Raw genomic sequence first — 27291 nt, forward strand, 5'->3', positions numbered from 1 at the left:
TACCATATATGGTGCACCAACAAAGCAGTCAGGATCAAGTGACCCCAACCACCTCTCCCATAGTGTCTTTGTCCTCCTGCCATCTAGGAGAAGATGCCAAAGTATCTGTACCGCCCCCCCCCAGACTGTACAACAGTTTCTTCTCTCAGGCTATGAGAATCCTCAACAACATGACCCCCCAGACCATTTTCACACTCATCCCATGAAACAGCTGGCTGTTTTTCCATATACAAAAGAAAAGATTGCTCACGTCACTTGAACACAGCACATACCACTTTGTGCAATGCACATGTTACTTTAAGCAAAAAACCGAATTCTCCGTGCCTTGGGGGCATTACCCCCCAAAAAACTACTCAAACTCTTAAATTGTCATGGCACACACTGTCCCCCTATTTTATTTATTGCTGCTCCTATAGCTCACACTGTTGTCTCTAGTGTCTAAGGTTTTACTGTCTATAGTGTTACACTGTAAATTACGTGTCCTGTGCGGTTTCCTTCAAAACCGGAAATACGTAATACAAAGTATATCGTCTGTGTATATCGTCGTTAGACTCTAGCCTGTGTACTACGCTGTCCTGTACCACAGTGTCCCGTATTTGCATTCGCCTGTTTGTAACACTGCAGTATGCTGTATGTTCTATGTGGCACGGAGGTCGAAATGTGTAACTCCCCTATAGGTGTAATGAAAACAAAGTCGACTTTGACTTTTGACTGTGATACCATGTTGTCGGTGAAATGCGTTTTTTTATTTTCTGTGTTGTTAGTCAAGTGTATGCAAAACAAATAAATGTTAAAAGATGGAGTCTTTTCTGTGTATTTTTTTTTTTTTATCTGTAAAATATTCAGGTGAAAGAATACAATTTAGAAGATCTCAACGAAAGCATTGTTTAGCACCGGACCAAATGAGCGGCCCAAGTGCCGTCATGTTTGGTGATACGACTCTTGTCCTTTTATGGGTGCGTTTAGAGAGCTCAGTTTAAATTCAAGGAACCACGAAGACTTGCACGCTGATTTTTTTTTTTTTTTTTTTAAAGCCTCGGCCTCGCAAGTTGTCAGGCTTGTGATTGTGGCTTTCTAGCGTGCCGCGTCTACGCCGGAAACCTGATGGCCGCAAATCAAGACTGAAAAAAGAAATTGAAACTTTGCAAACTGTCTCCATGCTCTTGTTGCACATATGCCCTTTTTTGTGGGCACCAGCTTGGCAGTTGACTTTGCATACAATAAGAAAACAGTGGTTTATGATTTATGGTTTATGATTTCTCGTCTTCCCATGTCACATCATTCATGTTTAAACAGTTTGCGTACTTCTGTTGCCGACGATTTTAACGTGTCGAGACGTTGATGTAGAGGATCCAGTCAAAGGTCTTGAGATCAGATGACTTTGCAGTTTCTCAGCTTCAGTTTAAGAGAAGCCGATATTCACATCACGGTGTCAAAAGCAGAATGCTGCCTGTGGTTTAGCGTTCTCTCAGCTTTTCATCACCGCAAGGAACCAAACAGCGAGTCAGCAGGTGTGGGACAACATGCTATAAGTCATTAGCGTCATAACATGCTATAGATGCATTGCATGGTGTAGCTGTAACAGAAAACCAGATGGATCCAGCATACGACCTGACCGTTGATGGACAGGCTAAATTTCCAAGATCAAAGGATACTTAAAAGCACATTTTAGTACCTTGGGGTGTGTTCATGTGTGCAAAGTCTGAGGCCCGGCGTGCATTCAACCCGGGTGGGAAGTAATGCCTTTTCCCCATTCTTTTTTTCAGTCTCGCATGACCGTGAGAAAGCTGGCCATCTCGCCAATGTGGAGCAACTACGGCCTGCGGATTTACGGCTATCTCCATCCCTACGTGGACGGTGCGTTTACTGCTTCCTCTTGTTTCCAGCCCGTGCTAACCAAAAGCTCCGTTGGGAACCTTTCACAAAAAACCCAACCCCCATACCCATTCACCTCGCTGCACTTTTCCCTCGCCGCCCTCTCAATGCACATCCAGCAATTAGCATTCCACTTCTGGCTTAGTGGTTGTGGCCTTGCGCAGCTCATTGCGCCTTTTCGTTTCCCACAGCTACAGTGCCAACCCAGCACCATTACTGTATAACTTGCTGCAGGCTGAACTGGCCAGCATAGCAAGGGAAGGGATTACCTGAGCGTGTACATACACGTAAAACACCGGAAAAATTAACTGTAATACACCAGCTCCTCATGTTACATATACTGTGAATCTAAAGAACCTGTTGAATCCAGAGAATGTTTTTCAAGATTGTTTTTAACAGTGTTTTCTTTGCTTCTCGTTTATAAAATTCCCATCTGTCCAAGAGCGAAAACCACCTGCGTTTCCGCTTCTCTCCATTAGTTGGCAGTAAAACGCACTCGGACGGAGTAGTGGTACGGAGTAGCTTTGTTGAAATCCTTCAGTCAGTGTTCACAGCTCCTGCATTTTGTTTGCAACATTATTCACTGGCTCCTCAAATTACGAAAAGACTCCTGGTCTCAATTGTGTTCGTAATTTGAGGAGCCAGTGAATAATGGTTTATTTTAAGAATCAATGAATGTATTTGAATTTCAGCAGTGCACTAACAGAAGGGAAAGGCGCTGGCACGCAAGAGTGCTGTTTCTGCTTGTTGTGGACTCAGTCCTGTGACGGAAAGGTGGTGACTGTAGAGTGATTTACACAACACCCACAGCGTTCTTCTCCAAGTAACCCGAAACTGAGGAAACTCGACACTCCATTGTCTGCTGTCTGTTGCTGCGTTTCCCGCCGTGCCAAAATGAGAACGCAATCTTGAAAAACCTCAAGACAGACGTTGGATGACTGATGTTGCTTCAATGTTGCTCCTACTTGTGTTTCATTCTTTGCAGTTTTCTTATGTCACGAAAGCTTTATAGGCATTAACTTAAGAGTCTTTCAAAATAGACATTGCATCTTTTATGTGTTGTGGTGTTCTCCATCCCATGTCGTTTGAGAATGGCTCATAGTGTCTAGTTCATTAGTAATCACGGTGGCATGGTGAGGAGCGCTGGTGTCTCTGGTGGGATTGGATACAGGTTTGATCCTTGCTCTGCTGTGTAGATGTGTGAATGAAAGTAGGGAGTTGAGTGTATCTAGCACTGGAAGTCTCCTTGGAAGGTGTCAACAAATTACTACATAGTAATCACTGCGTGTCACTTTTGGAGAGAAGTGTCAGTGTGTTGTGTGATATATTGGAAGAAGGAATTGGGGAAAAATGGGATAAAGGTGGCGATGGTACGAATCACGGTAAGTGTGTAAAAAGTGGATACTAATCTAGGGTCCTAGGGTTATCTAGGATTCCTTTCCCAGACAACTGAGCCTGTCAAATAATAGTAAAACATAGTATACTTAGTGACAACTGACACTTTAAAATTTTTTTCCCAACAACTCAAATCTCTCATTTCCTTCTGTTATACAGTAATCTCTGAACTGCACTTGTAGGTACAGTCAAATTTCCATTAATCTTACAGTCCTCTACCAAATGTATTATTTGCATAACACAATCACACGTATCATGAGACTATACACTCAGCCTTCATATAACCAAATGCCACTATTACAGCTAATGAAAATATATATCCTATTCATGTGACAGGTTTGTTGTTCTGTGTACAACTAAATTTGGTCACTTTACATCTATTTACGTTTACATTTATTCATTTAGATGATACATTTTGCCAGATTGACTTACAGTGTTAGGCTACGTACAATTATTTTCCCATTTATAGAGCTGTGGAATTTTACTGCAACAATTTAGGGTAAATACCTTGCTCAAGGGTACTACAGCTGGATGTGGGATTCAACCCTTTGACCTTTGGTTATTCTGGTTACTTTATTCTGTGTAATGCCACGTATCAGATGTTTGTATCAGATGTTTTGGGACAGAGATACACACTTGGTGTCTCAAGCCCAAGAGATTTTTGTTCCTCAGTGGTCAACCTTTCTGTTTTCCTTCATTTAATTAACACAGCCGCACATCTTCCATAACATTGTTACTATTTCTTACATGCCACCACACTTACAATTTTAATCAGTCACAAGCCTCAGTTATAGTAAATATAATATCACGACAAAAGTAGGCGATTCAATACTATTATTATTCTCAGTATTTAATTTAGGTCACACTTCTCTGCAAAGTGACATATAGTGCTAAGCTACTAATAACGATACGCACATTTATACGGCCATATATTGCCTTTGTTTATTAGCCTTTGTCGTTTACCTCTACTCTGAGTCAGAATATGAACCCGGAGACCACAACAGCCTAACAGTATTCCACACCCTTTGCCCCCAGATGAGTACCTGTTTGCCGTGGCGTCTGATGACAACTCTGAGTTCTGGCTGAGCATAGATGAGAGCCCCCTCAACGTGCAGCTCCTGGCATATGTGGGAAAGGTAGGTGCAGCAAACTGGAATGGGTGCTCCAGTCACGCTCTTTCAGAGACATACCACAAACATGTCTTCACACTTGGTAGTGAAAAGGTCACGGCGCTGGCAGACTGTCATTTTACCCGAGCGCCGAGGCACCTCTTGATCGCTCCGCTAACCATTCATTTACATGATCTAAAACCTTTCACACATAATGCGATCAGATTTATTCTGTGACGTCAAGGGGTCTGAAGGAACCCACGTAAAGCCACGTGATCCAAATGTGTGTGTTTCAGAGCCGCGAACCACAACTAATCCACTGAAGAAAGTTGCCCCGGACTTCATGCAATTAAAGTATTTCATGTCGTAGCTTTTTTTAGAGGTGATGTGATGAGTTTTGAGAACTGAGAAGTGCACATGTAGGATCGGTGTGTGAAATATTAGTATAAGTATTTAAAGCAAACCACTGGTCCTGAGATGTGTCCAAATGAATCTGTAAACAAGTACCACAAGTCTTTATTGGTTAAAACACGCGGAGAAAATTACGATGGGGCTGGAATATTAGAGGAAGATGTTTGTGTTGCTTGTGACTGCCTTTGTCCTGTATTTCTCGTAATGCTATTGACAGGTCTTCCTTTTCCCATTGTCTGTTGACCTGCCTTTCATTTCGTCCTCCCTTGCAGCAAGGAGGGTCAACATTTGTTGTCTAGAAGAAGCATGCGTTTCACCATGAGTACTTTTCTTTTTTGTGTTTTCCAGACGGGAGCAGAATGGGCGGCCCCTGGAGAATTTGAAAAATACGCCAGTCAGACTTCTGGCCCCGTCCGGTACGTTACGTATCATGTTCTCTATCTTCCTTGTTGTCATTTTTCAGGGAAGGGGGACAAAAGGTCGTAGAAAGCAGTAACAGATAAAGGAGCCAGTGTTCACATTGTTCATGGGCTGAACCGAACCAAAGTTCTGCAAGGTGCAGTTCTCCGGGCCCATAATACGTGGCCGTACACATCTCAAACTAAAAATAAAACAAGATTTTCCTTCTGCATGGAAGGGGTGTGGTTTATGGATGCCGCTGGCATAATTCCATAATGGAAATTTCCCCAGCAGATGGACAAGAAATGCAAGGCGTTTAATCTTTTCAGATGTTTCTGTTGGGGCAGCCAACGACAGAAACTTCCAGGTCTGTGTGTGTGTGTGTGTGTGTGTGTGTGTGTGTGTGTGTGTGTGTGTGTGTGTGTGAGTGAGAGAGAGAGAGAGACCATACATACTCTTAAGAGTATATCATTACACTGTGGTCTTATTCAAAATAAGCCTGCAGCGCGTATGACAACATTTCCTCCCGGGTCGAGATGTGCGTTAAAGCTGTGTTCTTCCTCTTTGTGCCGGTTTCTGCTAAAGACTTACAGCCAGCTGACCACAAAAAAGAGCAACATGAAATGCTTGACAACAGTGAGCATTGCCAGTGCTTTACAGTGTCGTTTTGTATGCTGCTAAAAGCACAGTCCACATTTTTCACTTTGGATTGCTGCCTTGTTTTTGCGTCTCTCATAGGTTATCTGCAAAGAAGCGGTATTTCTTTGAAATCATCCATAAGCAAAATGATAAAGGAACAGACCATGTGGAAGTAGTGGTATGCTTTTAATAATATTATTTGTTTCAGCATTTAACCTCTCCGTGTGAGCTTTTTTTAGTGGTGATGGACAGATATTGATTCTCAGTCTTTTCAGGTGACTATACTTATGGGAATTGTAGTCCTTTGCTCACTGCTGCCCCTACTGGTAGACCTTGGGTAGTCAGCCTGGGTGTTGCGCAGTCTGGAACAATGAGGGCAGAGAAATAACCATCTCAGTATAATCTCTATGTAAAAAAAAAAAAAAAGTTAAATTGCTTTCAACCATCTTAATGAATGAGCAGAAGGTATTTAAAAAGTCTTATGAATCGTAATTTGTCATAAACCTTCCTAATTAATGTCAGTTCAGTGAGACAACTACTTTGCCAAAAGCAATTTAAGGTGGTGAAGAAGTGCTTTATTATTTAATGAAAACTACTGCAAGTTAATATGATTACAAAAGAGTTTAAACACACCATAAAACAGAATACTTTTTTGGCCCCTTAATGTACCTTAATTCAGGTTCTACTGGGCTTATTGTAAAAACCAGTAGAACCTGAATTAAGCTACTGTAATTATTAATTTATTATGGAAAAAGTAAAAATATTATTAGTAGCAGTCTTTATTTAGCCTACACCTTTTCCAAAGGTTACTTATTGTTTGATAATCATCTTTACAATCATTTTCCATTTGTATAGCAGGGTATTCTTAATGTATCAGTTAAGGATAAGTACTTTTGGTCAAGGGGATTCGAACCGAAGACCTTCAGATTGCAATAAACAATATGCTACCCGCTGATCCAGATATGATTTTAAATAAACAATAAATAATACCTACAATAAGCAATTAGCAAAATGGAACTGCGGAGGGGAAGTGGACAATTCTGACCACTGTGGCAGCGGGTTCCGTGTATAAATCTTCTGAGTGCAGTACAGTGTATTTCCACAAAAGATATGGCTGCTAACTAAGGAATGAATGTGTAATAAATTTAAATCATGTATGATCCCTGGGTAACTGTCTTCTGTTCTCCGTAGTGGCGACTCAACCAGCCTGGTACAAGTTTCACGATCATCGGCTCTGAGCACATTTCTCTTTACACAAGTGAGTCGCAAGCCTCCACAGAGGTGTAGAGAGAAGTGCAGTCTGGTCTGCGGGTGGGCTGTAGCCACTGCTTTTCTCACCCTTTCCATCCCGCACCTTCGGTCCCTTCAGACGAGACAGCGCTGAAACTGAACGACGTCGGCCACATCCCACAGTCAGCCGCCAGTCACGTCAGTCCCCCCAGGCCTCCGAGCCGCAGTGTGGACATGCTCAGGGATGACCCCCGAGACTCGTTCTACGAGAGTGAGTGTCTCCCCCGCATCTTGTCTGTGGGACATACCATGTTTGCCCCACACTGAACATCAGATGATGCTTTTTTACTGGGTCTCTGCAGCTGGCACAATAACCAAGGCTCAAAAACCAAAAAAGAGCTCACTCGTGTTGAGTAATCTGGAGTAGCCTGCTGTGGGGTCATGGTTCTTACTAACCTTTGGTGTTCCTAAGGGAAAGGACTTAGAGATCTCAGGCCTAGAAGTTTTTACAGCATATGGTTGGATTAAGTTTTTTTTTTATTGCAATGAATCCTGGTCCTTCGGAGGCAAGAATGAGATGCGTAGAGACTTGGTTCAGTACTTTTTATCTCACTATCATGCAAACATGAACTGTGAAGTTTTCACCTAACTCTAAGTGTCCACAGGTAACACTGTGACTCCATTCTCCTTATTATACTTATACAGTAACGTTCTGTGGGGGCGCGGTGGCGCAGCGGCGCGGCTGGTGTGGCCTGTGCCAGCTCTCTGGTGGGTCTAGGGTTCGAGTCCTGCTCGGGGTCTCTTGCGATGGACTGGCGTCACATCCGGGGTGTGTCCCCTCCCCCTCCAGCCTTGCGCCCTCTGTTTCCAGGTTCGGCTCCGGTTTGCAGCGACTCACTCGGAGCAAGCTCTTGTAGACGTGACATTCTGTGTCTCTAAGCAACTACGAACAGCCCAAGTGCATAGAAACATCTGGTTTGCTGAACTACTAGATAGCGCTTTGCTTCACTAGTTAACTGCCATAGTTTAGTAAAACAGGTGGTGGTGGTGTTAGGTGCCGTCGAGTCAATGGCGACTCTATGGATAGTTGTCCTGAAAAGCGTCCAGTCTTCCACCAACCAGCTAAGACTTGAAAGTGGGGCATCCATGGCTATAGCGATTGTGTCGATCCACCGCATAGCAGGCCTTCCTCTTCTACATTGACCTTCCACTTTGCCCGGCATGATGTCCTTTTCCATTGACTGTCCTCTCCGCATGTTGTGTCTCAAGTAAGAGAGTCGAAGCCGTGTCGTCTGAGCTTCCAGTGACGTCTTTGGTTTGAAGAACAGGTGTAATTACCCATATTTACCAAGTTGGGTACCTTTTCTGAAGGTAAAACCTCATTTTCTGTTTGAAAACTCCTTAAACCGGAATCCCTCATGTAGTTGTTGGATTTGTCTTTCTGTGCAGTTCCGCTCATCAATGAGACGTACGTGCGCAACGTTCTGCCCAAGTGCTCCTACACGCCCAGCTACACCATAAAAGGCTTCCCGCTGCTGAGGTACCAGGGTCTACAGTTCGTAAGTACAACCCTCCCGCATTGGCCCTCAACAGAAATGGCCATCATCAACCCAGTAATTTACAGTAACGCAGATAGTAGGAAGAGGAAGCCAACAAAGTTGACACGTAGACACCAGAGGATGCGTACAGGCTGAAATCCTGAAGTTTTTCGAGGAGCTCATCCGACTTCGCAAAAGCAAAATTTTGATAATTTCAGTTTCATTTCCTGTGTAACTCGCACCTGAATTCTCTGCCTTGAAATGGTTTTCCTCTCATACAGAAGGCCTTTTTATGAATGAACGTTTAAAATGCATTTTTTTTTAAGTTATTGAATTTTTTTTGTTTGTTGTTAGGTTCACTTGTCCTTCGTCTACCCCAACGACTACACGCGACTGACTCACATGGAGACAGACAACAAATGTTTCTACCACGAGAACCCGCGCTACCTTGAGAGGTGGGGGATCGGCCCTCATGTGTGGCCTCAGTGTGGTTAATGGCCCAGCAGAATTAAATTATTAGACATGAGAGACCAGTGAACTTGCTCTAATTTAGTAAACACTGGGTATTAAACATTGTGGTCTTATTTTTTTAATTCAGATAAGGTTTCAGATGTGTTTTTTCATATTATGTATAAAATGATGAGAAGCTCCCTGAAGTCCTGGTTTTCACCAGTGTACAGCAGGTGAAGATTAATTATGGAAATAATCAATAGTCATTGAGTACTTAGTGTGTAATATGTCTGTGTATTCCTGTCTAATTTAAATGGCACGTTGTTCCAAAATGTGAGCTTGTCATGTTTTTGGTAGCATGTTAGGGTGTGTGTCCGTTACCCTGTAGTAAAATAATAATAATTTTAAATAAAAGAAGTTTATCGAAGTGCTTTACAGTGAGAAGGAATAAGGAGAGGGTGCACAAATAAATTTATGATAAAAGTATTAAAGACAAATCCAAAAATTAATTTTTAAATCAGTGTTTCGCCTTATATAAATCCTCTATTTTCACAGATCTGTTAATGAAGACCGATTGGTTTAAAAGTTTTTAATAGGTTCTTTGAGTGTTATTTCTTTGTATCCTGCCACACACTGTGTTTTCAGTATAGACTGCGGTCTGTCAGCACCTTGCATTAGGATAAGTAGTTATGAATGAATGAATGAATGAATGAATGAATGAATGAATGAACGAACGAACTTCTGTCTAGAAAATGGACTTGGGCTGACAGTCTCCTGGACAGCAGTTCAAGTCCCCATGCTGTCTCTGCCCATGTAGTGTTTCAGGTGCCCACAAGGTGGTACTCCATTGTCATGAAATTGTTTGTCTAACCACAGTCATTTCAGTTTTACATACATGTTTACATGTACATATTGATTAACTCACCCACTTTATCCAGATAAATAATTAACGAAAAAATTAGCAACAGTAGAAAGATGATATTCCATATTTTCGTGGGGAAAAAATGGTGACGTGCAAATTGGTTGTCGGAAATCAGTTAAATATTTTCCGTTGGTATATTTAAAACATTAATATGTTCGTGTAATCACGTCTTGTGTCTTACAAACTTTACAGGTTTGGCTTTTTTAATTACATGAAGATGGACATTCCAGAAATTAGAGACACTGATGATGAACACAGATTATGGAATAAACCAGGTAGAAACTCACCCTGCAAAAAAATTCTATGCTCTCTCTTTCGCTCATATATATGTGCAATATTTTTATTAATTTATTTCGTTTGTTTGTTTTCGCCAGGATATATGGGGCAGGGAGAGCCTCCCGTTGAGGACGATCTGTTCCAGTACGAGGATAATGATGTGCCCCCAAAGAAGAATAAACGCCCCCCAGACTACGGCGACGATTATGACAACTTTGCCTTTGGGCGGAAGCGGAAGCTGTTGTCTGAACCTCTGGAGCCCACGCTAACCCCAGCGCTGCGCCAGGCATCTGATCCGCTGGCGCAGGAGACTGCGGTTTCGGTGGCCCCCGTGCTTGACGGAGACAAGCTCATCAAAGCGCCAAAGAGGAAAAGATCCAGCAAGAGAAGAAAAGTCATTCGAGTAGGTCGGCCTGTACATCTACAGACGAACCCCCCCTTTCCAGTAAAGATCACGCCCGGAGGCAATGCCAGTGACTCGAAATTCCGTCTCACTGCGGACGCCGCGCTAGAAAGGAAGATGTTTTACTCCAGTGTCACTCCGGCTTTGCCGACGAGGCTCAGGGAACGATTGCGAAGAGCAACGTCTCAGACTCCTCAAGGCGAACGGTTGAGGTTCCGGTCCAGACGGAGACGGACTACTCCTCAGCCGAAAAAAGAGGCTGTCACTAGGGGGCGCCACCAGATCATACACAGACTAGGGAGAAACGGTGAAGAAATGATGGAGAATCCAGAGCGGAATATAGACAATGCTGGTCGGGATTACCAGGACGTTCGTGTGATCCGAAGAGCGAAGGGTGGACTGAAGCACATGTCCACTGCAGGTGCCGCGCCCACCAAGAAGGATGAAGGCGGAGAGTGGGGTCTACCGAGGGAGTCGGAGGTCGAGGAGGAGGGCGTGGATTACGAAATGATCAATCCAGCTCTCTTTGACCCAGAGGTCAACTGGGGTCAGACATTTGAGGTGAACCCCATGGACCTGCAAGTGCTGCGGTCCGACTGGATCGACCTGCAGTGCAACGTGTCGGGGAACCTGCTGCTGAAACACAGCGAGGCGTTGCCTGTGGTGGAGGCCTTCATGAGGAATCTCAACCAGAAGAACCCAGGGTATCGTCTGCGTGTGTGTGTGTGTTTGTGTGTGTGTGTGTGTGTGTTAAAATGACTCTGTGTCACAGCTGGTGGGATGGACTGGCGGGTCTTATTTTTCATTAGAATTAATGTGAATGACTACAGGTGGGAAAGGGGGGTGCGGTGGTGCAGTGGGTTGAACCACGTCCTGCTCTCCGGGGGGGTCTGGGGGTCGAGTCCCGCTTGGGGTGCCGTCCTGGGTGTGTCCCCTCCCCCTCCGGTCTTATGCCCTGTGTTGCCCAGGTTAGGCTCTGGCTCCCTGCGACCCCATATGGGACAAGCAGTTCAGACAATGTGTGTGTGACTAGAGGTGGGAGTGTGTGTGTGGGTCAGTATCTAATTGGTTCAGTTTCTAAAGCTCTGCCTTCCCAACTTATGGAACATCACACTTAACTTTTTATACCACGTTTTTGCCTATGACCCGAAGCTGAGCTGATAGTGAATTGTTGCTGATAGCAAAAGCCGTCAATTTACCCCCACCCCCGTCTCCCTCATCTTCCTCCACCTTTGACGATCTGTTCACGGCCCAACAACATAACGCCGTGTTCGCCCACGAGCGCTCGAAGACGAGGTCCAAGTATAGCGCTGCGCATCCGCTCCATGGCAACACAGAGGACTTGTCATGGAACGAAAGGCGAAATGCATGACCGCTCACCTCATCCGTTGTTCTTTCCTGGAATTATCCTTTTTTGGCTCTGAGGATAAAGGCTGCTCTTACATAAAACGAGATGAAACATTACATTCATAGTTGCTGCAGTTTATTACACCTGGAACATGGTTTATTATTTAGGTTTTATTTCATAATGCTGTGTGTTCAGTGCTGGACCTAGGCCTTTTGGTACCTTAGGCAGTAATCAGTACAGCAGGACTTAAGACTTACATTTCTAAGTTAATCAAGACACACACACACACACCGCCTAAACTGCTTGTCCCAGACAGGGTCACGGGGAGCCGGAACCTAACCCGGCAACAGAGGGCGTAAGGCTGGAGGGGGAGGGGACACACCCAGGACGGGACGCCAGTCCATCGCAAGGCACCCCAAGCGGGACTCGAACCCCAGACCAACCGGAGAGCAGGACCCAGTCCAATCCACTGCGCCACTGTGCCCCCTCAGATACACATACATATGACAAAAATAATTTTTTTAGATATAAATACACACCGATCATGAACAAGGGAAAATAAAATTTTAGTATATACTTAAAAATACCTTACTTTATTTAATTTTACAGATATGTGAACATAACATATGCAAAACACAAATTAATGCTTAACTTAAAGCAGGCTCTAAGCTAAGCTTATTTCCAAGTTTAAGGAACTAACGGATATGTACTATTTACTGCATGGGCCGGCAGTTCGTTTCGTGGACAACGTTCCCTACAAAGCTGCAACGTTTCCAACACAAGAGGCAGCGACGCGTCATACGACGTTTACGTAATATATAAGGAGCCAGATTTTCTCCGGTTTTGTAGTGAAAGTGTTTCTTTATTATTGAGCAAGCTTTTGGAATTTTTTCTGAAGATTCAAATTTATCCTTATTTTGCTGCAAAATTTAACAAATCTTGGTCCTTCTATGGATTAATAATAGTACGTCATGTCAGTTAGCTTATTTGTTTGCTGAACTGAATGAAGTTATAGGTCTAAAATGCATATGCAAATGGATTGTGGACAAAGATGAGCCTAATTTGTGATTCTCCCTGCATTCTCGCACTCAGACGTTTCTCCCTGCTGCGCGTGGTTAACATAGAGAGGCGGCCGGATGGCTCGCAAGGTAGCCGCTACCTGCTGGAGCTGGAGCTGCGAGATCAAACCGGGGCCAGATTGCGCCTCTCCGAGTATGTCTACATGCTCCACCGTCGCTTGAGACAAAGTGTTCTTGGGGGACCCTCTAGAGCAGAGCCGGTGCTGTGCAGCCCTATGGGCCTGGCCTGGAATCCCTCAGCTACCGTGCATTTCATTGTGCCAGGTGAGTCCCTGAGCAGAGACCCCTCGTCCGCACCTTCAAGTGCAGCATCTCATGGGTTTGGGCCTGAATGGGTGGATGAGTAAAGATGCTCTAACATAGGCGGGCGATACGGTGGCACAGCAAGGAGTGCTGTTGTCTCAAAACGTCTCGGTGGTGCGAGAAGACATGGGTTTGATCCCACTCAGTTTGCATGTTCTCCCTGTGTCTGCATGGGTTTCCTCTGAGTGCTCTGGTTTCCTCCCACACTCCAAAGACATGCTGTTAGGTTCCCCCTTAGTGTGTGAGTGACACAGAGTGTGTGTTCCACTGATGTATGGATGAGTGACCCATTGTAAGTGGTGTATCTAGCAGCCTAAGTCACTGTGGTGAATAAGGTGTGTGGGCTGATAACACTCCATAGAGTTCATTGGAAGTCGCTTTGGAGAAAAGTGTCTGCTAAGTAAATAAATGTAAATGTAGATGTGGAAGTAATCCCCTGAAAGGGTCGTCGCCTTCTTCACGCGTCAGCCTGTCCTTTAGAAAGTAAATGTCCTTACACAATGAGTCAGGGCCAAGACGAGCATAGGCACACTGGATCCTCTTGAGTTACACATTTCCGAATTGTACGTTTTTCTGTTTTCATTGTGTTTTCTTCATTGGTGTGTCTTCGCTAAAAGCATTCCGGAATAAACGTCACCTTTATTTCTACATCCAGCCGTTAGCTGACAATGAAACGCAGCTAAATAAGAGTAGTGGTGTATTACCGGATTAATTCAACTCACTTCCACAGCTCGTGTTTGGTGTTCCCAGTATTGTTGGAAGTAACAAAATGAGGAACATCACACATAATTATGGCATGAGGTCAACAGTTAGAAATAAATATGAATGTGTTGAGGCAACATGCTCTTATTTTCAACATTTTTAGTTTTAATGTAGCTCAAAGTTAATAAAATCCTTAGTGTATTTTAGTTATGAATTATACAGTATAAGAAACCTATTCAGATAATAATTTAAAGCATGACTATATTGTCATCTAAGTGACTTCCAGTAGCAGTTGTGTTCATAAACTGAGGACCTAGTGTAGTACATCAAATTGGAGGAAGTGTCTCAGAATTGTTTCCTTCCACTCCGAGCAGTGAAGAACCAGGCCCGTTGGGTGCAGCAGTTCATCACGGACATGGAGTCACTCTACAGAACCACAGGGGACAAGAACTTCAACGTCATCGTCACCGACTTCGGCAGTACTGACATGAATGTGGAGCTGGTGCTCAGGAGCTCCTCCTTGCCCAGGTCGGTCCAGAAATTGTGGATGTCACATCAAGGTTTTGATGTCACCTCGAGGTGTTCTGACGGAGGAGCATCTCAGTGGTTACCGCTTCGTGCAAATTTCACGAGTGAGGACTTCCGGTCACAACTCAAGGTCACTAAGCATGCATGAAATGAATGCAGCAGTTTTGGTACATTAGCTCTGTTAATGCAACGCTTTCCCCTTGGTATGAGGCACCTTCTCTCCATGTTCATGTTGAGTGATGCCAAGCTGTGACCCTGCCTGGTGGGTGTGTGTTCCCAGGCACCAATACGTGAGGATGCATGGAAACTTTGAGCGGTCAGCAGGCCTCCAGGCTGGGATTGACCTCATCACGGTAAGCTCACATTCTGCCCTGAGCACTTGCTAGAAGTTTAACACATTTATGTTGTACTTTGTGTTAATAGCTACTGCTAATAACTACCTCAAACCTTAATTCTGAGCCACCTGTGCCCTGATAATTCAAACAATTTTGTGTTAAACTTTGCATAAGAAAAAAATATTCCCTCCAGAAGATTTCAACTGAGATAAGTGTTCTTTCCTCTAAAGACAAGTTGAACCGGTGTTCAGAAGAAAACAGCAATTAGCATGTGTACACAACCATATCAGACCTGTCAATGCGGTATTTTAATAAGGTAGCAGAAGTATGGTTACGTTTCAGTTTCAGAAGAGGACATAAACAAAATAAAGTTTGAGCATATTACCCGTAATATCTGCAGGATTTACAATGTAGGCCTTTATTGTAATGATAAATATTTTAGCTGGACAGCTGTTTTAATGTAATATTACGAACAAAGCTACTTGTAAAGTCTGCATTTCCTGCCGTATTAACATGAGATACATGCAGGAGAAATTACTGTTGAGGAAATGTCTAACGAAACAGTTTTGCTGTAGCTTTTTAGAGACGTGTGCATGTAAATGTACAACGTGTAATATTTTTGTGTTATATTGATGTGATGCTTTATTACGCTTAAACATTCTATTGAACAGGCAATCGAATAGACAGCTTCCCTTAGAATGTAGCATGTATGTAATATTAAATGATCCGTGATGGGAATTTTGTGCACGATAGTAGAAATGCAGTGGCGTCTAGGTGCCGTTCTAGCATGTCTGCGTGCGTGTCTCCAGGATGATCACAGCATCGTGTTCCTATGCGACCTGCACATCCACTTCCCACCATCAATTATTGACACCATCCGCAAGCACTGTGTGGAAGGAAAGATGGCCTTCGCCCCCATCGTCATGAGGTTGAACTGCGGTGCGACACCACAAGAGCCCATCGGTTCGTAAGACCGGTATATAATTCTGAGTAATTACAAACAGTGACGGAAAGCAATTTTTTTATTTTTTTTTAATGCAAATCTTACGCTGCAGTGGCTCATCATTTTACGATATTCAAGTTAGAAATTCTTAGGTGGGCTCACCACCTGCCGGAGAAACCGTAAGGGGCCGGTGCATTGTGATTTGGGCGGTGGTCGGGGCCGAGTGCCCGGCCGACCCAAACCTCGGGCGCCAACTCTGGTTTTTGGGACTTGGAATGTCACCTCACTGGCGGGGAAGGAGCCTGAGCTGGTGCGGGAAGTTGAGAGATACCATCTAGATATAGTCGGGCTCACTTCCACTCACAGCTTGGGTTCTGGAACCACTCTCCTCGATCGGGGGTGGACTCTCCACTATTCTGGCGTTGCCCAAGGTGAGAGGCGGCGGGCTGGTGTGGGCTTATTAATAGCCCCCCAGTTCAGCCGCCATGTGTTGGAGTCTACCCCGGTGAATGAGAGGGTCATCTCCCTACGCCTTCGGGTCAGGGAACGGTCTCTCACTGTCGTTTGTGCTTATGCGCCTAGCGGCAGTGTAGAGTACCCGGCCTTTTTAGAGTCCCTGGGGGGCGTGCTGGAAAGCGCTCCCACTGGGGACTCTGTCGTTCTACTGGGGGACTTTAACGCCCACGTGGGCAGCGACAGTGATACCTGGAGGGGCGTGATTGGGAGGAACGGCCTCCCTGATCTGAACCCGAGCGGTGAGTTGTTATTGGATTTCTGTGCTAGTCGCGGTTTATCCATAACGAACACCATGTTCATGCATAAGGGTGTCCACCAGTGCACTTGGCACCAGGACACCCTAGGTCGGAGGTCGATGATCGACTTTGTAGTCGTTTCTTCTGACCTTCGGCTATATGTCTTGGACACTCGGGTGAAGAGAGGGGCTGAGCTGTCAACTGATCACCACCTGGTGGTGAGTTGGATTCGATGGCGGGGGAAAAAGCTGGACAGACCTGGCAGGCCCAAACGCATAGTGAGGGTCTGTTGGGAACGTTTGGCGGAGGCCCCTGTCAGAGAGGTCTTCAACTCCCACCTCCGACAGAGCTTCAACCAGGTCCCGAGGGAGGTGAGGGACATTGAGTCCGAATGGACTATGTTCCGCTCCTCCATTGTCGGTGCGGCGGTTCGGAGCTGCGGCCATAAGGTCTCCGGTGCCTGTCGCGGCGGCAATCCCCGAACACGGTGGTGGACACCGGAAGTAAGGGATGCCGTCAAGCTGAAGAAGGAGTTCTATCGGGCCTGGCTGGCTCATGGGACTCCTGAAGCAGCTGACAGGTACCGACGGGCCAAACGGAGCGCGGCTCTGGCAGTCGCCGCGGCAAAAACTCGGGCTTGGGAGGAGTTCGGTGAGGCCATGGAGGAAGACTTTCGGTCGGCCTCAAAGAGATTCTGGCAAACCGTCCGGCGACTCAGAGGGGGGAAGCGGTGTTCCACGAACACTGTTTACAGTGGAAGTGGTGCGCTGCTGACCTCAGCTGAGGATGTTCTCGGGCGGTGGAAGGAGTACTTTGAGGATCTCCTCAATCCCTCCGACACGCCTTCCGTAGAGGAAGCTGAGGCTGGGGACTCGGAGGGGAACTCGTCCATTACCCTGGCTGAAGTTGCTGAGGTAGTCAAAAAACTCCTCGGTGGCAAGGCTCCGGGGGTGGATGAGATCCGCCCCGAGTTTCTCAAGTCTCTGGATGTTGTGGGGCTGTCTTGGCTGACACGCCTCTGCAGCATCGCGTGGAGTTCGGGAACGGTGCCTCTGGACTGGCAGACCGGGGTGGTGGTCCCTCTTTTTAAGAAGGGGGACCGGAGATTGTGTTCCAACTACAGGGGGATCACACTCCTTAGCCTCCCTGGGAAAGTCTATGCCAGGGTACTGGAGAGGAGAATCCGACCGATAGTCGAACCTCGGATTCAGGAGGAGCAATGCGGTTTTCGCCCTGGCCGTGGAACACTGGACCAGCTCTATACCCTCACTAGGGTGCTGGAGGGTTCGTGGGAGTTTGCCCAACCAGTCCATATGTGTTTTGTGGACCTGGAGAAGGCATTCGACCGTGTCCCTCGTGGCATCCTGTGGGGGGTACTTCGGGATTATGGGGTTCGGGGATCGTTGCTACGGGCTGTTCGTTCCCTGTATGACCGGAGCAGGAGCTTGGTTCGCATTGCCGGCAGTAAGTCAGACCTGTTCCCGGTGCATGTTGGACTCCGCCAGGGCTGCCCTTTGTCACCGATTCTGTTCATTATCTTTATGGACAGAATTTCTAGGCGCAGTCAGGGAACGGAGGGTGTCTGTTTTGGTGGCCGCGAGATCTCGTCTCTGCTTTTTGCGGATGATGTGGTCCTGTTGGCTTCATCAAGTCAAGACTTGCAGCGTGCACTGGGGAGGTTTGCAGCCGAGTGCGAAGCGGCGGGGATGAGAATCAGCACCTTCAAATCCGAGGCCATGGTTCTCAGTCGGAAAAAGGTGGATTGCTCCCTCCGGGTTAGGGGGGAGTTGCTCCCTCAAGTGGAGGAGTTTAAGTATCTCGGGGTCTTGTTCACGAGTGAGGGAAAAATGGAGCGGCAGGTTGACAGGCGGATCGGTGCGGCGTCCGCAGTAATGCGATCATTGTACCGGTCTGTTGTGGTGAAGAGGGAGCTGAGTCGTAAGGCGAAGCTCTCAATTTACCGGTCGATCTACGTTCCTACCCTCACCTATGGTCATGAACTCTGGATCATGACCGAAAGAATGAGATCGCGGATACAAGCGGCAGAAATGAGTTTCCTCCGCAGAGTGGCTGGGCACACCCTTAGGGATAGGGTGAGGAGCTCAGTCACCCGGGAGGAGCTCGGAGTAGAGCCGCTGCTCCTCCGCATCGAGAGGAGCCAGTTGAGGTGGCTCGGGCATCTGTTCCGGATGCCTCCTGGACGCCTCCCTGGGGAGGTGCTCCGGGCTTGTCCCACTGGGAGGAGGCCTCGGGGCAGACCCAGGACACGTTGGAGAGACTATGTCTCCCGGCTGGCCTGGGAACGCCTTGGGGTTCCCCCAGAGGAACTGGAGGAGGTGTGCGGGGAGAGGGAAGTCTGGAGTACTCTGCTCGGACTGCTGCCCCCGCGACCCGGCCCTGGATAAAAGCGGAGGAAGATGGATGGATGGATGGAAGTTAGAAATTTTCTAAAGTATCATTTTATTTGTTTTTTTTTCTTATTAACGGTGTGTTTTTTAATTTTTTCTTTTTTTTTTTTTTACTGTTCTAATTTCTAAAACGTTTCTTGTCGAGTCAAAGCTACCTGGTAGGTGGGTTTTAGCAATCTTGAAGTTTCCTCCTATAGCCATTAGTAGGCAGCAAATCGCACCCAAGATAATACAACTTTCATTGCATATTGTTTAAAGCCCACATTGGTTTGTGCAGAGAATGCATTTTTATCTTTATTTTCTCTCAGTTTACATTCTTTTTCATTTTCTGTATTAAAATTGGAAGCAAATTAAAAGTTATTGTTGTTTAGTATGCCTATATCAAAGATTTCTTAGATACTCTATCTGTGTGGGGGGGGGGGGAATTGAGTGAAATTGGTTTCATGAAGATTTTTATGAAGATCATAATAATAGTTCACACTAGACTTTCTTTTGATAAATTAGTTAACAGCATGGAATGAGAGGTTGTGCTGCTGATGTACATTTTGTCTTCAGTCATTTTAAATCTCATTTATAAGTTTAATCTCAATGTAGTTTGAAGTTAATAAAAAACAATGTAGTTATGTCACAACCACTCTCTTTCCCTCCTCATGGCCTATATTTACTGGATAGGTTCCAGGCACTCCAACTATGCATTGGGCATGGGATGGATGAAAGTATTGGTTTTTTTTTTATTTTTTTTAATATGTTTTTTATTATCGCTTTACAGAATGTAACCCGTTAATAAGCGGAGCAGTCTATGCAGTATTAAGATTTTACTGTTTGTGTCCTAGTGGTAAAAGTGATGATCAAGTCAAATTGCAGATTTCTGGTCCCATTTGTGTTCATAAGTTGAGAACCAAGTGTATTTGTCTTTCTTGGACTTCTAATAAACATAGTTGTTCATTGTATGTTCTGCTTTACTGCAACAACTTAATTGAGTGTTTTACTTTAATTACCATTGTTGAGATCCGTATTGCTGTTCCCAACCCCAATTATTGTATTCATTTGACAGATGCTTTTCTCCAAAGCCACATACATCTCAGGAAATACAATGTGTGCGTTACATTAGCAGAAAGAGAGACTTAGATGCGGATGCGTGATTCCAAAGTACAGTTAGTTTGTTGCTTTCCACCATATGACCATTGTTTAGCTGCCAAGATATATTTATAAGCGCATGCAGCGCAGTGTGTGGGTGTTGCTTTGTTTTATTTGTGTTTACTCAGCCCTCCACTCTATGGGTGACAATTTGATTCGCCAACAGGCTTTTGGGAGGTCAACGGCTTTGGTCTTCTGGGGATCTACAAGTCAGACCTGGATGCAGCCGGAGGGATGAACACGGAGGAGTTCCGGGACCGCTGGGGTGGGGAGGACTGGGAGCTGCTGGACAGGTGAGTCAGTGTGGTCAGTTACTGTATGTATCCTGTCAACATCACATGGGGGAATACCCTGAATGTTTTCGGTTGGCATGAATTCTTTGAAGACATTTTAACACCAAGCTTTATTTATCTGTATGTAAATTACTTTTTATTATTTGTCCATTAATTATTATAGAATTCTTGAGGCCGGACTCGAAGTGGAACGAATTTACATCAGGAAATTCATGCACCACTACCACTCCAGACGGGGCATGTGGAACCGACAGTCGGTCAGGTCATCGTGATCATGGTCAGCATGTTTCATGAGACGCAGTGAGGTTGTCCGTGCTTGTATCTTGCCCACAGTTTAACGTTGAATAATTTCTACAGTGACTTGTCCTGTTCATAAAAGGTATATTTATGTTAATGAAAACGAAACTTAACTACTGATTTTTTTTTTTTTTTTTTTTAGGGTCGTTCTGTGAAAGGTTAAGTTATTGTGTTCAGGGGGAATAATCAATGACACAATTTGTTCCTCAGATTTTAGCGTCGGGATGTTTTGTTTGGTTTTACCAGAATCACCCTTCATGGCTGTGTCCATAAGGCTGTACACAGACGTAATGATTACTTAGGTACGATTCTAAATGGTTTTTTTAGAGAATTATCACATAGCGTAGAAAGGACGGGGTTTAAAAGTCTTAAGATTGTGAAAAAAAATCTCCCATAGAACACACGTGTACCTCTGTGAAGAAAGATGAGCCAATGAAAAAGGTATGGACCTAAAGATGGGCTTTAGGTCGTGTTTTGTTCTGCAGAGACCTACTCTGTATCTGTATAGTATGCGCTCTCTTTCGGCATTGTTTGGACTATGTAAAATATATTCAGATCTTTTTATTTTTGTTAAGATTTCCATTCAGCTGATTTTTTTCTTATTTACACAATGTGTACGTGTCTGAGGGTTGAACTTGAATAACACTCTTCTGCCAGCATTGCGTGTGTGTTATGCTGAAATTATAGAAATGATGCTTCTGTTCTTTCTAACCACTTGATCATCCTCGTCTGTTGCTTTGGATGAAAGTGGTGTTACCAGGAATATTTATCACCGAGAATATTTATTATAAAGTTTATAATGATATTTGTGTGTATGTTAGATAGTTTTGAGAGGAAATACTTTAATAAGAACAAATGGAATTTAAATAGTTTTCTTTTTATTGGATCCAAAATTCTCTATTTTTTCTAGCTATCATGTTACTCGTTCTTTTAGAAAATCTGTATTTTGCAGGGTGTTGAATTTAATTTTAGAGAGTACCACACATGCCTTCAGTGCAGTAAAATACCCATTGCACTACTAATGATCCAGTGATATAAAAATTGTATCGATTGATCTGAGGTGAGACAGTGGAGCTGATTTGAGGATGTGACTTTACCATCTAATTATATTCATCAGTGTCATCTTTTTTCCGGATCCTGGCAGCAAAAGACAAAGTCAGGCCTTTCTGACCAAAGACATGTTACTTAATGCAACACTGTAATGCAAGGCAACAGATTCCCAAGTCCAGCAAAAATGTATAACAACCCATTTGTATGTGCTATTTACTGTTTATTACAGCATGCACTTTGAAAAAGTGGTGTTGCCTGGTGCCTTGAACAACTTTGGGTAGAAAGATATGCAGTTTACACAGCATTAGCATCAAAACCAGACCTCCTGGAGAAATGTGGTGCAGGTGCTTTTATGTTTTGCTGTAAAATATCTAGAGAACAGCAGCAGCCTTTTCAATGTGCCTTAACTCCTTAGCTCCTGCTGGATTTTAGAGGACCAAGGTGACCAACACTGCGATATCGGTATAACTGCCTGTAACGCTGTCTATGCTGATTGAAATTTTAGCAGCGTTGTGCTGGATTATACTGTATGCTGCTGTGCTCTGCGTGTCCAAAACTGTATGATGAGATTAGATGTATCAGTCTCTCTTTCCTGACACTCTTGAAACGTTATTCCTTGAAACAAAGCTACAAATCAAATGGTAAAAGATGGCTGTGTTGATCGAACTTTGTTAGTGAAGCAACCTGTTTAATATATTTAATGAAAGGTAAGAACTACAGCCGTTCCAAAGTGCCCGTCATTTTAATGCAGTCTTTTTTTTTTGTGCTTGAGTGTGTCTTATTTCCTTTTTCTCTATTTGTTGTGAAAGTGAACTGTGTTACTGTATGCTTTAAGACAGTGAAAAAGGTACGGACAAACAGTATTTGTATACCGTACCAATGGGCAGGTAAAGAATGGTTAATGTCCCCATGTTTAGGGAAGTGCTCTAGAATTTAGACCTGAATGAATTTAATTTCTGTGAAATTGGTAGATTTGTGTGCTGTGTTTTTCCAGAAAATACTTTCTTAAAGACTGTTCAATGCCAACCTGTTGTGTATTTGTATTTTTTTTCTGCCTTAGATCTTTAAAGCTTATACTAAATAATTGTAGAGTACTTTGAAATACAGCATTCTACCATCAGTTTACAAGAATACAATGTTTTCAGTTTAAAGTGAAGTTGAAAACTTTAAAAATCTACAGTACTTTCTGAATAATTAAGTACAATCAAACTTATGTTTTGAACTCCGGTTACCTTCGCTCTCTAACCTCTTCACACACTTCTAGTATGAATGTTATTACCATGGGTTACCATGAGAACACTGAATGCTTTTCTTGCTTAAGTACTGTACACCATACTATGAGTGCAAAGAAATTCAATATCCGTGCTGATACCAGAAGGACATTTCAGTTTCTTTCTTCAGTTTATGGCACAAGGCACAAATGTTACTAGAAGGTAAGGTTACAGCAAACAAAATAAAAGGTTAATAACCACATAAACATATGACAACAAGTAATATATGCACAAATCTAATAAAAAAACAAGTATTAAGAAATTAATACACATAGTTAATGCAAGAGGATTGTTAAAATCATGTTAAGGCTTAAAACAAAGACATTAAAATTTTACAAATGAGATTAGAAGGCAGGCAAGTTAGTCAGCTGGCAAAATCAATGGCAGTGTATGAAACTGGTTTCTTCCATTAATATCAAACTACTTATTCTTTATAAACAATGAGTTAATACCATATAACCCACTGCTTCTTTGGGTGATTAAAAAGTAAAGCATTTCTACTGTAATATTGCCCTTATCAAGGAATATAAGACTCAGAAATTTAGGGAGACATACCAATCCAGAAAAACAGTTAGAACCAATCAGTGTCTGTGATTAAGGGACACATGTCTGTCATCTCTTTAGCAACACGCTCCAGAACCATGTTCTTGTCAGCTGTCTTAAGCATGCTCCTCAAGCTGACCCAGAACACTTGCTGCTTTCGCTCGTCCTTGTGCCATTCCAAGTAGGTCTGTTGCCTGAGTAGAGTCCTCAGCTTCAGGAACTTCTTGGGGAGGGAGTCGGTGGGAATGGGTTCCAGAAGGATGAAGACCAGAGAGTCCTGCTGGATGCTCATAGCACGGTGTTGGGCAAAAAACAGCTCATAGTTGCACCACTCGCTCTGAACAAAGTTGTGTGAGAGAACAAAGAGCGTCTTATAGCTTCTTTCCACACAGTTGATGATGTTGTCTATGATCCAGTCCCCAGGGACAAAGTCTCTCTCATGGATGCAAAGGCTGAATTGTGCTGCCTCCAGGTTGGGCACCAGCTGGTTGTCCACCCATTCTGAGTCTTTCTGGCTGTATGAGATAAAGGCGTGGTACTTGAAGATGGCATTCTTCAATCTGTCTGCCCCCTTGTGACCCCTCTTCTTCACCCTCAACCATACCCACAGCATCCGAAGATACCAAGCGCCATCAAAAATGTAGAAAGTAAAACCCAAGACAGAAACAACAGTGAGAGTCATCAGTTGACTAATCACTGCTTGAATCCATGGGGTGCAAGATACCCAACCTGGATGATATTTTTCTAAAGCCATGCCTGCCATTTCATCTGGGGAGGAGCAGATGTAGTCTGATGGCCAGTCTATTAACAGTGATTTATTGAAACTGGTCACGAACCAGTACATGTCACAAGTGCAGGCAAATGGATTTTTTCCTGCTTTGAATCTCTTCAGTCCACTCAGTCCTTTAAATGAGTTTTCTTTAAGTGTGTTGATATTGTTTTGGTCAATATGTAGTTCTTCCAACTGGGGTGCTGAAAGATCTGGAGGCAAATGGTTGATATTGTTGGAGCTCAAAAACAGAGATTTTAAACTGGGAAGTTGAGAAAGAGCTTCTTGTGTCAAAGCAGTAATGTCTGTGTGTGATAGATTAACCCTTTGTAAGTAAGGAGAGAGGTAATTGAAAACAGCATCACCCAGGGTGTTGTCACTCAGAGAGAGATCAGATAGGTGAGAAGGCCATGAGGTTTTTCCAATAAGTTTAAAGGAGTTGGCACTTAGGTCTAGCACTGTCAAATTTTTCATGCCATGGGTGTGGTTTGAGGTGAATTGGAGATTTTCAAACTTGTTGTTTCTCAAGTAGAGGTGTCTGAGAGCAGGGAATACGTGGGAATTAGTGCATACTGGCCACCAAAACCCCAGTTCATTTAAAAGATTGTCTGAGAGATCAAGGATTTGAAGAGATGGTAGTGCAGAAATTAAATTGCATGGAATTATGCTCATTCCAGTGCCAGAAAACTTTAAAATGATCAAGTGGGAAAAAAATGTTGCATTGATACTGATCACAGGGAAACTGTACTGGTAATGATGAATAGTATCAAATGTTAGGAATTCTACATTTCCTGATTTATTATATCCTGGGATATTATGAATCTTGATCCCTCCATCTGTGTCTTCTGCAAAGGTTATATTAAGAAATGACAGAGCCTTAACTGGAGACTGGATAATGTTACACACTACTTTTGCCAATACGGAGCTATTGAACCAGGTGTCTTGGAAAGTAAGGTTGCCAAGGTAGGTCATGTTTCTCAGTTTGTCAGTTATATCACTGGAAACGTTGCACAGATCAGGAACAAACTTTATCAGGGTCAGGCTCTCAGTTTTTGTTTGATCAAGGTCTTGAAGGATGCTTTGAAAAGCCTCTGGATGTTCACAAAAGGTCATTTTGAGAGTCAGGTCTTGTATCACAGGTAGCTGAGCCAAAGAACCAGCTTCATAATGATCCAGTTCAACACCACCTCCTAGTTGAAGCTTCCTGAGAGAAATTTCATGAAGTGGTGCAAAATCAGCTAAATGTACTGATCGTGCTTGTGGGCTTCCAAGAGCAAGATATGAGAGGCTCAATAAATCTTTGTAGGATTTCCTCAGAGTGTAAGATCCATAGAGGTTTTCGGAAATGTCTAGAATTATGAGATTAGGCAAATTCAGCTCCGGGATGATTCTCAGAGCATTGTAGGAGATGTTGAGGATCTGGACCTTGGGGTTTCCCTGGAATACAGAGGGCGAGATATCCTGCAGACCATTATGCGTGATCTTCAAAACACAGAGATCTGGTAGACCCATCAGATCCTGGTCATGCAGATGTGTGATGTTGTTGTGAGACAGGTCAAGATATTGAGTGCTTCTTGGCAAATTTCTTGGAACTTCAGTAAGATGTTGGTTCAAGAGGTCCACTCTGTTGTCACTAGACACCTTGCAGAACATGGGTTCTCTCTGATGGGACATTCTTCCATCTGCTGTGAGTAGCAATAGGTGGAAGTAAAGCGCTGACCTCAGAGCCATATCAATCCTGAAACAAAGGAAAACATTCAAACTGAGCAGCCCACTCCCTGCTCCATTGGTTAACCTAAACTCATCTTCTCAAAATATGAACTTTGAACTGAGATTATGATTCACATAAATTATCACTTGAATTACATGATTATGGATCAAAGCATAACTGTCTTTATTAATAGTAGAGCAGACCTGCACATTTGGAAGCTGTACCTTAGTTATATTTACTTGTCTGTACAAGCAGAGCACAGGTCAATAAATTAGACAGTATTGAAAGACAGTTTATTGTGTATTCCATCATCTGCAGACCATGCAAATAACTTTTTGCCGTTATTTATCATTAGTAATTTCCTTCCAGTAATGCAGCACATCTTCGTCACTCCAAAGACGTGCCGTTCAGGTTCACCCATAGTGTGTGAGTGACAGAAAGAGTGTGCTCCGCTGATGTGTGGATGAGCGATCCATTGTAAGTAATGTATCCTAGCACTGTAAGTCACCACGGTGAATAAGGTGTGTGGGCTGATAACACTACGTAGTATCCAGTGTAAGTTGCTTTGGAGAAAAGCGCCTGCTAAATACATATATGTAAATGTTTTACACCCCATGTGGATTTGCAGTGAAAAGCTGTTTTGCTGCTGGAGATATGAGAGTATGACTCTGACTGGATGTTTAGTGACATTAAATGCTGATCTATATGTTTTCCCTTCCTGCATCTCCCAATGCAGGAACAAAACTTCAAGCTCACTCATACAATCTGAAATAGCTGAAATACTTGAAACCTTTTGCCCTTGTTAAGTGCATGTGCCTTTAGCCCTTGTTCACTGTGGATATATTTTCAGATCCTGGGAGCCCCATTTCTGTCTCAGTGTTGCTGTGACCCAGTACCACTTTGCTCTTTACTTCACTTCTGAAAACCAGAGATACAGGCAACTTACGGGCACACCAAATGATGTTTTCCCTCATTTGCATAATGAAGAGCAGCAAAATTAACAATGATTTATGATACAACAATATTTAATTGTGCATGTATGAGCAAAGGTAGCTGATTAAATCATTTGTTTTAATATTTATCATCTCTCCATATTTTCCATACACAATATCACATATAAACATTATTTCACCAAATACTTGCAAATGAAGAAGGGCAACAAATTTCTGGATGCT

The 27291-nt window shown here is 43.8% G+C and overlaps 2 protein-coding genes across 2 annotated transcripts in view; one reads left to right on the plus strand and one right to left on the minus strand.

Moving 5' to 3' along the window:
- The window catches only part of b4galnt3b (beta-1,4-N-acetyl-galactosaminyl transferase 3b), a 40617-nt gene extending 17777 nt beyond the window's left edge, over positions 1 to 22840 (plus strand). The window contains exons 5-20 of the mRNA XM_018756038.2: positions 1767 to 1857; positions 4306 to 4406; positions 5139 to 5206; positions 5928 to 6006; positions 7020 to 7086; positions 7198 to 7329; positions 8508 to 8617; positions 8951 to 9051; positions 10161 to 10243; positions 10343 to 11351; positions 13088 to 13338; positions 14454 to 14607; positions 14888 to 14960; positions 15752 to 15905; positions 20349 to 20475; positions 20639 to 22840. Of these exons, the coding sequence (XP_018611554.1) occupies positions 1767 to 1857; positions 4306 to 4406; positions 5139 to 5206; positions 5928 to 6006; positions 7020 to 7086; positions 7198 to 7329; positions 8508 to 8617; positions 8951 to 9051; positions 10161 to 10243; positions 10343 to 11351; positions 13088 to 13338; positions 14454 to 14607; positions 14888 to 14960; positions 15752 to 15905; positions 20349 to 20475; positions 20639 to 20747 (2709 nt within the window). The 3' untranslated portion in view covers positions 20748 to 22840. The remainder of the gene's footprint in view (positions 1 to 1766; positions 1858 to 4305; positions 4407 to 5138; positions 5207 to 5927; positions 6007 to 7019; positions 7087 to 7197; positions 7330 to 8507; positions 8618 to 8950; positions 9052 to 10160; positions 10244 to 10342; positions 11352 to 13087; positions 13339 to 14453; positions 14608 to 14887; positions 14961 to 15751; positions 15906 to 20348; positions 20476 to 20638) is intronic.
- Positions 22841 to 23664: 824 nt separating this feature from the next.
- LOC108936364 (toll-like receptor 6) lies at positions 23665 to 26079 on the minus strand. Its single transcript, XM_018755700.2, has one exon. The coding sequence runs from the start codon at positions 26077 to 26079 to the stop codon at positions 23665 to 23667; it is 2415 nt and encodes an 804-aa protein (XP_018611216.2).
- Positions 26080 to 27291: the final 1212 nt, after the last annotated feature.

This window comes from Scleropages formosus, chromosome 24, assembly GCF_900964775.1.
Source record: "Scleropages formosus chromosome 24, fSclFor1.1, whole genome shotgun sequence".
Lineage (NCBI taxonomy): Eukaryota > Metazoa > Chordata > Actinopteri > Osteoglossiformes > Osteoglossidae > Scleropages > Scleropages formosus.

Coding starts and splice junctions, on each gene's coding strand:
- LOC108936364 (XM_018755700.2), bottom strand. CDS start 26,079: ATGTCCCATCAGAGAGAACCCATGTTCTGCAAGGTGTCTAGTGACAAC.